The following is a 12,732-nucleotide window of genomic DNA, read 5'->3' on the forward strand; positions in this document are numbered from 1 at the left end:
TTATGCGGTGAGGTGATGGAGTATCAGCTGGAGTTACTATTCATTGCGTGGGTTTGAGCTCGTTGTGCATTGAAAAAAGTTTGGGGCGTGAATTCTGCAAATATCTCCAGGGTAGAAGTGTGCATACAGAGGGACAGCTGAGTGATACATTAACACATATAGTAGGTACCAGGTACTGCATGTTAGTGGCTGTACGGAGTAGGAGCCCTCCGTACTCTCTCCTCTACCCCGCGCTGATCAACCGCTTTGATTGGTGAGCGCTGCAAAGAGGGATCACCGCACGAGAAAAATAAAATAAAAATAGAGTGGAAAGGTGAAAAGGACTCCGTGCAGAATACTCCATAGAAAAAAAACCTTTCTCAAAAGGGGTGTAGAAAGCGGATGTTAGCCGAAAGACCCTTAAAACTCCGGATCAGGTTCCCGCGTCGATAACCTTACTGCCATTCAGCACTACGGAGCGTCGCATCTGGACTCTGGTCTCAAGATACGAGGGGAAGAAAGTGTAACGTGTTCTGGAATTCAGATAAGAGCAAAAAAGAAAAAAAAAAGGAAAAAAAAAAGAGAGACAAATCTAGGCTTTCGGCCGCTCTGGATAGTTGCCAGTGGCGTCGGTGTCGGCTCCGTCAGAATTCTCGTCGACGGCGACACGGTGGCGGCGGAGACGGTGTTTTGTTCCTTTTTTTCTCTTCTTATTTTCTCCATTTGGTCTTCTGTGTCTCGTACTCTATTCTTCGAGGGACATCCGTAGGATTGAGTACGGACGGGCCTGGGCATGCATGGACCGTGGTCTGATGAGGGCTCGAGCTTCATGCACCCAGACCTGCGCGAGACATCAATTGCAGTGCTTGTGTTACCGCCTGATGCGCGCATGAAGATGCTCCCTGCCTTAGCTGCTGCTAGCAGTTAGTCCACGCATCATGTCTTGCGAAGATTTTTCTTGCCAAATCCCGCAGGTACTCATACAGTACAGTGCCAACACGCTGCCAGGGAGATGACGGACAATGGCACACGACACATACCTAGTAGTGAGTATTTTGCAATACAGGCATCATGGAAAACCAAGCATTGGCCAGCCTTGTGTCAGCACGTTGCACGTTTTGCAATGATTTGCAATGATTGGACCACAGAGCAAGAGGCAACAGGCTCGCGGGCGAGGCCGAGGTAGAGAAACCAAATCGCCATCAAACGTTAAAGGTTGTGCGCAACAGAAACGAAGGTATCCGGTACTAGTGCATCTCCGCCACAGGGGCTGCGCACCAATGGTACAAAGTACGCATCTGCGCCACTGATGAGCGCTCGGTGCGTGTTTGAGGAAATAAATGGATATTGCTGTTCGATAATCTCACTCATCACGCATTCTTTCTCTCCAGCTTGCCATAAGTGCTGTGGACAATAGTATTTTTCTTTCAGAGTTTTTCTTTGCATTTTCCATCATGTCTTGCTCCGCCCGCAGCGCTCTTTCCGATTACGCCCTGGAGTAACACCGAGAGGGGGAAGTCTCGAACTCTGGACTTGACTCACGCGACAACTTTCCCACTTCGGTTGGTCGTACTTGGCAGAGGTGGATTGCGTGACGTAAAAGAGCGGTCGCCAAGCAGAGCCGGTACCTGATAGGCTGCAAGTGCCGAGACATTGGACGACGTTCGTCCCGGATGGAAAAAAACACATTTCATCGTCGAGGGCGAAACGAAGCAATTCAGAGTCTTGTTTTGGGCAATTTTAGCATCTCACCAGGCTCTCTTGTCGGTGCCAGGTGCAGCCACAGCACCTGCTTGCTTTGTTAGGGGGGCCCGATAATTCTTGGAAAGATCGGCACGGATTTTGACTGTCTGAGGTGCCGTTCTATCCGGATGCAGCAGCAGCAACGCCAACCGGGAAGGGACGACGCACCACGCCCTTGCCTTCGTATCGACTGGGTGCCATTAAGATGCTGACAAAAGACATGCGCTTCGCCAATAGAGACGCTGCAGTGCTTGTCCAGCGGCAGCCTGACAGCCCAAGGATGTTAAACTGTGTGCATCAAGTCCATGCATCTGTGCTGTAATTTTTTGCTTCTTCCCTCTGTGCCACCGCAATGAGGACGTTGTCTCAATTTTTTTTTTAAATCCCGCCACCCACCGCGGAATTCATGCGCAAAACACCAAGTGACTCTGTGTGTACTGATGCTCCATATTTGTACATGAAGATCGTATCAGGCAGAGAACCTTTGGATCCGTTGACCGAGGCTCGAGAGAGTGCACACCACCTGCTGCAGTGCGGCTGTATGGATGCCAGATTGGCTACCGAAGAAACATGGTTATGCCTACAGTACTCCGTACGGCCACAAACTATCCAGCATTTGGACGCAAACCCTGACCGAATGCCCTGCATAGGTGGCCAAAGCAAGCCTTGCAGAGGCGTCATAGGCTCAGAGGCGAGGGTTGAGATGGCCCGATTTTCTCAGCAGATCTTGCTCAAGCGACAGGGCAAGGACACGAAAAAGAAAAAAAAAGAGAGAGAGAAGCAATCAGCTAGCAAAAGCCTTCTCCGAACTACGACGAGCCAAAAGGCGCCACAACGGCCAACAGAACCGATTGGTCTAGATGGTGGCGGTAAAGCTCTAGATCATGGCTTCTGCGCCATGTCTCTCCCGGACTACGGCGAATTCTCGTCGTCCCCTGTGCGCATGTCAAAGTCGACTCGAGCTGCGCTACGGCGAGGACGAAGGACTAGATGTGTGGCATACTGTACCGAAGGGAGCTTTCCGCCACGGCCTACAAGGTAGCACCTATTACGGGCCATGGACTGCGCACACGACAAAAGAGACCGTCGACAGGGTTTAGTGATACTGCGAGCGGGTCATGGTGTGTGGGAAGCTTGTGGGGAGCGTCCCAAAGACCACGAGGCGGACGACGGAATGGAGCAGCTGGGCCAGGCGAGTCTGCCCCCGGCCAAAGCCACTCGAGGTCCAAGGTTCGCCCACGATGGCAAATCTCAGCATCTGACTGGCTGCCGAAATGCTGTCTTTCGGTCGTCGAATGCGGCTTAAACCGTGAATCTCATGGCGGATATTGAAATTCTTTCCAAAATACTGCCTTTCGCGGGTCTTTAGCTTGAACCAAGCTGATGCACTCTCTATCAAGGGTGACAAAGCGCCTGGCGACTGTGACTTCGACAAACAAATAAAGCATTTGCGTCCCGTCAATCTTGTTCCCTCGTTCCCTCTTCCTCTTCTCTTCCTCCCCATCTTCATCTCTTGGTGTGGTGGCCGCGGTCGAAGCAACCCCCCAACCTTATTTGTTGCTAGGGCATTGTCCCTCCCTCTCTATTCTCGGACTTTCTCCCCGCAGTCTTGCGCTCCCCCTCCAATCAGATTGCTTTGTGGACGAGAACAGCATAATTTTCCGAACACCTGTTACTGTGCACTGCATAAGCCGTTTGCATTATATCAGTCGCAATGGCTAGCCAGGAGCACCACCACCTGGGCGGCCTGGTCCCCGGTGAAATCCCAATCCCCCACGGCCCCCATGGGGATGGCGACGACCGCGATGACTACCCTCTCGATGCGGATGAGCGCCGTGTTTTCAGCCATGTCACCCGTCCCGATGACAGCTACACTCCCGACGGCACCTACTGGGCCGATCTGCCCTTTGGCGAGCGTGTCAAGTTCGTCTCTGCCGTCGACCGACAGGCCGCCAGCGAGGAGCTGAGCACCATTTGGTCCATGATCAAGAAGGACCCTCTGTCTCCCGTCTCTTGGTATTTCCGCCATGCCGTCATCCCTGGTGCCGGTCTTGGTCTGGAAGGCTACGTTCTTTTCTCTATCGGTAACCTGGCTCCTCTCTTCAGCCAGGTCTGGCCCGAGTGCTGGGGCTCCAACCCTACCGTTTGCGATCCCAACTGGATTGCCGCCGTCACCTATCTGGAAGTTGTCGGTATCATGATTGGTCAGGTCATTGTCGGTGTAAGTGCTCTGCAAATTAGCCAAATTAGAACACCAAGAAGACGTATGACGCTAACGACTTCTCTCTATACAGGTTATTGGTGATTGGATTGGCCGTCGCTGGGGTCTCATTCAGGATGCCATCGTCATGTTCATCGGCCTCCTCATGCTCACTGCCAGCTGGGGCAACACCCTCCAGGGCTGGGTTATCTGCTACGCCTGGTCGCTGTTCTTCTACTCCCTCGGTGTCGGTGGTGAATATCCCATCACTGCCACATCTTCCCTCGAGAGCGCCGTCACTGCCGGCAAGCTCTCCACCAAGGAGGATCGTCTGCACCGTGGTCGCCGTGTCACCATGGCTTTCCTGATGCAAGGCTGGGGCCAGTTCGTCAACCAGGTTCTGCTCATTGTCCTGCTCGTCATCTTCAACCACGGCAAGGGCGGCCCCCCTTACACCAAGGAGGCTGCTCAGTTCACCTTCCGCCTGTCCTTCGCCTTCCCCGCCATTGGCACTCTGTGGCTCGTCTACCACAGAACGTGGAAGATGCCCAACGCCTCGAAGCAGCTCGCCGAGGCCAAGAGCCGCACCAGCGTCACCGGTTACGATGTTACCGCCCTCAAGTCTTGCTTTACTAACTTCGGTGGCCGTCTGCTCGCCACCGCCGGTACCTGGTTCTGCAACGACGTCTTCTTCTACGGCAACAAGCTCTTCCAGGGCCAGTTCATCAAGGTCATCTCCGACAACCCCAACTCCCTCCTGACCACCTGGTCTTGGAGCTTGGTCAACATTGTCGTCTCCCTGGCCGGCTACTACTGCGCCACTTTCCTCATCGACAACAAGCTCTATGGCCGCAAGTGGATGCAGCAGATCGGTTTCCTCATGTGCTTCCTCATGTTCGTCATCCCCGCCTTCAAGTACGAGTACTACACCAGCCCCGCCGGTATCCACGCTTTCCAGGCCATGTACTTCTTGTCCTCCTTCTTCAACCAGTTCGGACCCAACTCCGTCACTTTCCTCATTGCCGGCGAGGTTTTCCCCACCCCCATCCGAGCCACTGCCCACGGTTTCTCTGCCTGTCTCGGAAAGGCTGGTGCTCTGCTTGCTTCGATTCTGTACAACTACATCGACATCCAGACCCGATTCTACGTCGTCCCGTGGTTCGGCCTCGCTGGCATGTTCCTGACCTGGCTTTTCCTCCCCGACACCACCGGTCTCGACCTCAAGGAGCAGGAGCGACGATGGCGCTACATCCGTGACGGCAAGGCCGACCAGTACCACGGTGTGGCCGTCCACCCTCACCACCTGTCCCTCTGGGAGAGATTCCGTGGCATCGCCAAGACTTATGATCCCCAGCTGGACTGGAAGGCGAAGGTCGAGGACATGCGCGCCGAGTGGGAGGCCGTCCAGGCTGCTCGTGGACCCAAGGAGACCGAGGCTGACCACAGTGGCATGCCTGATGATGGCGAGTTCTCTCCTGAGATTCACGCCTTCTTCAAGCGCTCCAGCCCCGCTGCGCGCTCCAGCGGCGGTGTCCTGAATGAGAAGACTGTCAGCGACGAGGCTTCTTCCGAGTAAAGTCGGCAACCCTACACCTATCTCTCTCCGAAAGACTATTGTTCTATATATCTTTTTACTACATCTTTATTCTTAACGCGTAATCTGCATATGGGGAGTTTGCTTTGGGGGGTAGAGATCTACTCTCTTTTCTTTTTTTGTTATACCTGATATCCGGTTTCTGGAAGTAGAAGGATGCAATTTTGTGCATCCTTGCTGAGAGAAGACTCTCACTTTTGGATTTTATGAGATTCCCTGATGAAAAAACTGTTCCCTATCTAGAGGGTATGCTTGTTTGAGCAGCATGATTATGATATGCTATATTGAGTATATATAGCAATGAAACACAATCAAAGTGTCCAAATCTACAAGGAGCTGATCAATGGTGATGTTCAAATAGTTTTCGTGAAGTCTTGATGTGATGGACCCAGCGCTTGCCACATGGCATGTGCCTTTAGAGGGTGGTTTATGACTTGTAGGCTGTTTATTTACTTGTAGACTACATGTAGTAGGTCCGCTATATATCCCATAGATTTCGCTCTTTAACAGGAAGCGTGCAGGCTAATAACCATTCTTCAGTAATTTCCGTTCCTCTTCCACAAATTGTATATGCAACGAGTTCGACATTAGGGCTCTTCTCTGGTAAACTTCTCTGGAAAAGGTGTGTGGCTGCCCATATCCCACACAATCTCCGTGAAGCTTCCGCTCGGGTCTTGTCTGAAATGCAAAAGCCACGAGGGGGGGCCGTAGAGGAACAGGCCGTTGCGAATCCGCTGGTCGGCCGAAGGCAAGAAGACGAACGAATCATCGCTATAGTGTGAAAGGACGTGCTCTTACTCTGGCTTGCCGTTGATGTTGAATTTCAAGGCGCCGTCTTGCTGAAATACGTCGAGATATACCGCTCGGGTTTTGTGCCAGTACTTGCCTAGGAGGGTCTTGTGTATGGGTTCTGGCGAGTTCGGCTTGCGGCCCTTTTCGAGAGCTTGTTCGATTCCTTGGTGGATTGTTCTCCATTTGGAGGCGGCTTGCTCTGCGTATTGAGTTATGTTGAGGGGGTGCTTTTCGTTCAAGACGGCTTGGAGGAGAGATTGGGCGATCCAGCAGGGGGTTTCTCCTTGGGAGATGGAGTTGGATAGGACGACTATGACGGACTGAGACTCTGGGACCAGTATGAAGCAGTGGTTGTAACCAGGGAGGGCGCCGCTGTGATAGAAGACTTGTTGGGGCTTCGAGTTGGTCCCTATCACGGGCATGGCGTCGACTAGGCTGGGGTTGGGACCCAAGGTGCCGATTTGTGTCGGGGTCATGACTTTTACGAAGCCCATTGTGTAAAGCTCGTCCGGTGTGGCGGTGCTGTTCATGAAGCTGCGGCCAGCGAAGACGGTGTCGAGAAGGGCGAGGGGTGTCTCGCCGTTGCGGAAGACGGAAAGGAGGGCGTTGCCCCAGGTGAGAAGATCGCCGACGGTGCTGCGGATGCCGCCCGCGGTAGACAAGGCGCTGCCGTCGGTGAGGTCGAAACTGGCAACGCGTACTGGCGTCAAGTCGTCGAGGACGACATATGGCAGCGCAAGAGAGTCTGGTGGGATCTCAGAGGCGATGGTTGTGGTATGTGAGAGCTGGAGCCGGTTTAACACTCGGGAAGAGAGCACTCGGCCCCAGGATTGATTCGTAACTCTCTCAATAACCTCGCCGGCCAGCGCATACATCCAGTTGTTGTAGAGCCACTGCGATCTCACGGGATACATGGGTGCCAAGTGATTACACAGCGAAACTGTAAAGTTCTTGGCCACCAAGGTTTGGCTGTTGGCGCCTAGCCAGAGGTTATCGAGTTGAACAAGTCCCGTCCGGTGAGATAGGATGTCGACGAGGGAGAGTTGGCCGGCGAGGGATGGATCTTGCTCAAACGAGAGCTCGGGGATGTAGCTGGTCAGGGGCTCATCCCAGTTGAGAAGACCCTCGTCGACCAGCTGCGCGATCGTCACGGCGGTAAAGGCCTTTGTGAGGGACGCGACGGGGTATCTCGTGCTGGAGTTTGGTACGAGACGGTGCTCGACGTCGGCGAAGCCGAGGTTGGTTTCTAGAAGGACGCTTCCGTGGCTCATGACGCCGATGGAGATGCCAGTCGTGCCGCCGATGTCTTTGAGGGCTTCGATTTCTGGCAGGACGTGGACGAGTCTGTCTCGTAATCCCCAAAGATGAGATTCTGGAGGCAAAAGAGGTATCTGCCAGGCGGCTGCAAGGAGAGGGAAGAGCGTGAGGGCGAGCATATCGGTAGCTTTGCCGTGATGTAGAGAATAGGGCGAAAGGGTGCTGTTAAAGTGAGATTGCTTGATTGAGGACCTGATGCGGATGTCACCGAGGGACACGTACAGCGTTTTGTATAAAGCCCAGAAGGAGAAATTGTTTGTCCCGATGTGAGGACATAAAGGTGTTGATCTATGCAAGTGTTGGCTGCATGCACTTGCAGTATACATGTATCAAAGGAGCCAGCACGGATGGTTTCAACCAACAGCATTCCCATCTCCCTTGTCTCTCTCTTCACCAATTGGGGATTTTTCTCATTCTCTAGAAAACAATTCATCACTCTCAGCTGTCATGGAACTCACAATCCCGCTTCTCCTTTATGGAACCGCCTGGAAAGAGGAAAAGACTGCTCATCTTACAGAGACGGCTGTGCTCAAGGGCTTCACCTGCATCGACACGGCCAACTACCCGACGGCGTACGACGAGAAACTGACGGGCGATGGAATTGCGGCGGCCCTCAAGTCTGGCATCAACAGAAGCAATCTTTTTGTACCTTAATTTCTTCTTCTTCTTCTTATTTCTGATTTTGGCAGATCGACTTACTCACCATGTTTAGATCCAAACGAAGTTCACGCCAGTCTGGGCTCACGATCCGAATAAGATCCCCTTCAATCCTCACCAAAACATTGAGGGACAGATAACGGAGTCAGTACGACAGAGCCTTGAACACCTTCAAGTCGATTACTTGGATTCCTTGCTGCTCCATGTACCATTTGAGAACGATGACGACAACCTGATTGCCTGGAAAGTCCTCGAGACATTTGTGCCACACACGATTCGCTCCCTCGGCGTTTCCAACTTCAAGTTGCCCCAGCTTAAGGAGGTGTATGCCAACGCAACGGTTAAGCCCGTCATCGTGCAGAACCGCTTCTACAAAGAGACAGGCTTTGACTTTGGCCTGCGAGAATTTTGCGCAGGGCGAGGCATAACGTACCAGGCATACTGGATGCTCAGGCACAACCCGGAGGTTCTGGCATCGGACATCTTGAAGTCCGTAGCTTTGAAGCTCAATATCGAAAAGGAACTTGCCTTTTATGTCTTGATTCTGGGTTTGGGCGGGACTCAGGTGCTCGATGGCACGACAAAATCTGAGCGAATGGAGCAAGATTTGAAGATGGTTGGGGAGGTGTTTGGTAATAGGGGGCGGTTGCGTGAGCTGCAAGGAGATATTGACGAATTCCGCAAGCTTCTGTCGAAGCTATCTACTGGGGCAGAGTAACGTGGCGGTTTCGATTTGTTCATCGTTCCTTTATACCTTTCATTGATCATCTTGACCCATTTATCGGTATAGCGAATGCAAATTGTGATACTACTATCTTAAGTTGTGGTTGTGCCGCGTATAGGTAAACACCAGCCGTTTTATGCTTCAGTAGTAGAGAGTATGGCGATAATCCAGGTCAGGATAGGCATATATTTTAACACTACTAGGCATTCCTCGATTTGCAGCTACCTACTAAGTACGTGGTATATTAAATACCGACATGTAGTTGCCTTGAACACATCATTGTTTCCTGTTCAAACAGACTTGTAGCGTGATACCGCTCGCTTTGGCAAGCAACATCTAACTTAACAAATAGGCCAAAATGCCCATCACGACGCCATCCACGCCGATGACAGCACCAAACACACCCAGCCCAGTATCTAAACTCTTCCAACAAAAGCCAGCCACGACTCCACAGATGATGGATAAGATGAGGGATAAGAAAACAAACGCTGAGAGAATCAGTTTGTCGAATTCCAGGCGAACTGATAACACATCTCTAGCACGAAGAGTGCCAGGCGCCTCGACGAGAGCTGTAAAACGGCGATACGAGGTGATGAAATCGCACCTAGCGGGGAACTCTCGGGGATTATGCAAAGCCTTTGTTAGAACGTGGCAGCGATATTCGGCTCCAATGTCAACGATGCAGGGGAGATCTTGAGAGATGACCTCGATTGGTACCTAGAAACGAATTATGAGTTGACTATATCGGGTTTAAAAACGCGAGGATAAAACACATACTGGGCACATTGTCGCGCTATAAACTACCGGCGTTAGAAAGGGAACAACCTTTATTAAATTGTCCGTCCACCATCCACGAGAGGTTACAAGAGACCTCTTGAGTTTGAGCATGGCATCAATTGCCTTGTCGGAAGATTGAAGTGGAACGTGATAGAGAAGGTAGTTGCCATGGCTGAACATGACTACACGGAGGTTGATCCGTGCTATCTCGGATTGGTACTCTGTTTCAGCATGCCATGACGAAGACATGACGAGAATTGGATATTTGACGTTGATCTTTCTTGAGACAATGGGTACGTGTAGATGGGATTAGTCTCATAATTCAATGACCGCTCAAGGAAATGGCGGTACCGTCCTTTAAAGATTCCATGTTGTTAGGAATATGGGGGTTCCTGGAAGGCGGCTGAGAGAATCACTAGGACGTGGCAATGAGATGAACGTGGGGCTCCTCCACGATGGGAGAATCCAGTGAAGCATTGTATAAGTTAGGAATTTGGCGACGTTGGAGAGCTGGGGATCAATTGTTAGGAACGCAGCGGCGGCCCAGATACTCCAGGCCAATGAGATGCAGCAGGCAGTGGCAAGTTAGGAAGACGTGCTGCGAGGTAGAGCCATGCGGCCAGCATATGCATTACCTAGGTACTATGCCTCTTTGCAAGGGAGAATTGGGTACATTCATGTTTATTTGTTGGAGATCCAAGGATGCTGACCTGTGCTTTGATACCTAGTGATAGGTAGGTTCGGTACGGAGTACATGTAGCCATTAGGCTTCCGCCTCCCTTGATGCGTGCGATTCCTAACAATCCCCGGATTGCTACTGGACATGGACCCCTGTCAAGTTCGGGCAGTTTTGGAGATTGAGGAATGCATCCCCTGTCAGTCTCAGTCAAGCCTCGTGATACGCCGCCTGCCCAGGTACACATTGTTAGGCTGCAGTTGGCGCGCCTTGCATAGATTCCTAAAAGCGCGATGCGGCCACTAACATGATGAACTCGAAGGCTGGTACCGATTCCTAACACTTCTAGGGGCGGCTCAATCCAAGGCTGTACATGCATGGTGACGAGCCCAATGGGTGGGCGTAAAGTCATACATGTAGCCGTCGGGGCAGAGTATAAGATTCTCCTTCTTCTCTCCGGCTCGTGCCGCTCTTGAATTCGGTTTCAACTCAACTCACATTTTGCTTTTTACAGACTGCCTCTTGGCCGACCGCCAACATAATACACGTCCATTTGGTGGCATCGCGCCGTTGTCGCCGCCATGAGCTTGGAGCATTTGGCTCCATCCCGGCGAAAGGCCTTTGTCTTTGCCGAATTCTTGGGAGGGTGAACACTCCTCTTCCGGCATCTGCAGCTTTCTATTTCGCATTACGCTGACCAAACCAAGAGGAAGGGTTTTCAAGGCTCATTCATGCGGCAATGGCCGCTTCATCCAGGGCGCTCCAAACCAAGACCTCGAGATCTGCTTCATCCTCTGCAAGACCCCGAGCTCATTGGACGTCACAATCTACGAAGACAACCTCAAACAGTGGTTGCGCGCAATCACCTCGCTGCGTAACCGCCTCATCATCACATACTTTGGCATCTTAACCAGCATGAAGCGTCTAGCACCTCGCTGCCCCGAAATGAGTGCCAAGTTCAACCAGGATAGGAGAGAGGGACGCAGCTTCGACGCACTCGAGTTATTTGTCCGTCATTTCCTCCGTGAAGGCTCGGTATCTGCCTTCTCGGACTTTGATCCTCTACATGAAAGCGGCATTCTTACAGACACCCATCGTCGTGACATTTTCAACCAAACCCGCTCTATGTCTGCAAGTCTCGACCTTCTGGACGAAGCCGTCGACGAGATTGACGACTGGGATATCAAAGCGCTAGATAACTCTTTGCACTTCGTTAATGAGCCCTCCCAATCCCAACTACTGACTGTTATCAGACGACGCGAGGCCCAACAACGTAGAGCCGTGGCCCATCGGTTACTCGCAAAGGTTACCAACTCATACCAAAGACTGCTCGGAGCAAGCACCATGCAGGGCGTTTCTGCAGGAGCCATGGCATTTGCGAATCAGATCGGCACCAGAGAGTCCGTCTGTAGGAGCGGAACACGTGCGATTCGGGACATCTGCGAAGGCTACATGCCACGTAACCTCTCAGACATCGTCAACGCATTGCAGGTTGCAAATGCAATGCAGTCGGTTGTGCCACCTTCAAACCTAGGGTACTCGAAGAAAGAGTGAGCAGACTAGAATCCTTTACTGTTTTTAAGCTGCACGTCTAACCGACAATGTAGATTCATTGATGACATCCCACAATGGGCTTCTCTTTTGAGTCCGGATGATCAACCCCTGTTCTTCGAAATTGCTTCCCATCTTTGGGGAATTCCAATCGCAACAATTGTCCATACAATGGCGAACAGCCCCACGCACCTTCTAATGCCCCTACGAGACATAGTCGAGCCTCTCATAAAGACATCCGGGCTGTCTGACCGTGGATCCGGAAGCTCTCATCGGCTGCAAACTTTACGACAACAATACCTTTGTGACACGCGTCCTACCCTTACATGTGAAAAAAGACCTACTTTGACGGAGTGCAGTCCATCAACCAAGCAAGCGATACAAGAGAGTCTACCTACCAATGCCCCCATGCCGCCCAATCCAGAGAACGGGTCGCCCAGTGTGTCGTCACATCTGACGGCTTCACCACCTGCCACTACCATCTCATCCTCCACAGTGACCACAGCTACACCTGGCTTGACTACCATGAGGGCTTTGATGGACGGAACAATGTGCTGCGCCATTTGCAATTCAAAATTTAAAATCGGAAAGAACGGCCGCCGGGGCCAGGCCAGCAATCTCCAGAAACACATGAAAGTTCACCATCCCGAGACTATACCAAATTACCGCCGGGTAATATACAACTGCCGTTACGGCTGTGGCACGAGGGACCCCAATAAATC

At 51.9% G+C, this 12,732-nt stretch overlaps 5 protein-coding genes across 5 annotated transcripts; 3 read left to right on the forward strand and 2 right to left on the reverse strand.

Moving 5' to 3' along the window:
- Positions 1–3,436: 3,436 nt before the first annotated feature.
- Triagg1_6225 (uncharacterized protein) lies at positions 3,437–5,498 on the forward strand (the record flags this gene model as incomplete). The annotated part of the gene is made up of 2 exons (XM_062900826.1): positions 3,437–3,943; positions 4,017–5,498. The coding sequence occupies 2 exons, from the start codon at positions 3,437–3,439 to the stop codon at positions 5,496–5,498; spliced, it is 1,989 nt and encodes a 662-aa protein (XP_062754771.1).
- Positions 5,499–6,310: 812 nt separating this feature from the next.
- Positions 6,311–7,744, reverse strand: Triagg1_6226 (uncharacterized protein; the record flags this gene model as incomplete). The annotated part of the gene is made up of 1 exon (XM_062900827.1): positions 6,311–7,744. The coding sequence occupies one exon, from the start codon at positions 7,742–7,744 to the stop codon at positions 6,311–6,313; it is 1,434 nt and encodes a 477-aa protein (XP_062754772.1).
- Positions 7,745–8,072: 328 nt separating this feature from the next.
- Triagg1_6227 (uncharacterized protein) lies at positions 8,073–9,000 on the forward strand (the record flags this gene model as incomplete). Its single annotated transcript, XM_062900828.1, has 2 exons — positions 8,073–8,270; positions 8,338–9,000. The coding sequence occupies 2 exons, from the start codon at positions 8,073–8,075 to the stop codon at positions 8,998–9,000; spliced, it is 861 nt and encodes a 286-aa protein (XP_062754773.1).
- A 342-nt stretch (positions 9,001–9,342) lies between these two features.
- On the reverse strand, positions 9,343–10,032 carry Triagg1_6228 (uncharacterized protein; the record flags this gene model as incomplete). The annotated part of the gene is made up of 2 exons (XM_062900830.1): positions 9,343–9,723; positions 9,784–10,032. 2 exons carry the CDS (start codon positions 10,030–10,032, stop codon positions 9,343–9,345), a joined length of 630 nt encoding a protein of 209 aa, XP_062754774.1.
- A 1,008-nt stretch (positions 10,033–11,040) lies between these two features.
- Positions 11,041–12,591, forward strand: Triagg1_6229 (uncharacterized protein; the record flags this gene model as incomplete). Its single annotated transcript, XM_062900831.1, has 4 exons — positions 11,041–11,105; positions 11,167–12,009; positions 12,067–12,172; positions 12,370–12,591. The coding sequence occupies 4 exons, from the start codon at positions 11,041–11,043 to the stop codon at positions 12,589–12,591; spliced, it is 1,236 nt and encodes a 411-aa protein (XP_062754775.1).
- Positions 12,592–12,732: the final 141 nt, after the last annotated feature.

This window comes from Trichoderma aggressivum (genome assembly GCF_033847375.1).
Source record: "Trichoderma aggressivum f. europaeum strain CBS 100526 chromosome Unknown scaffold_024, whole genome shotgun sequence".
Classification (NCBI taxonomy): Eukaryota; Fungi; Ascomycota; class Sordariomycetes; order Hypocreales; family Hypocreaceae; genus Trichoderma; species Trichoderma aggressivum.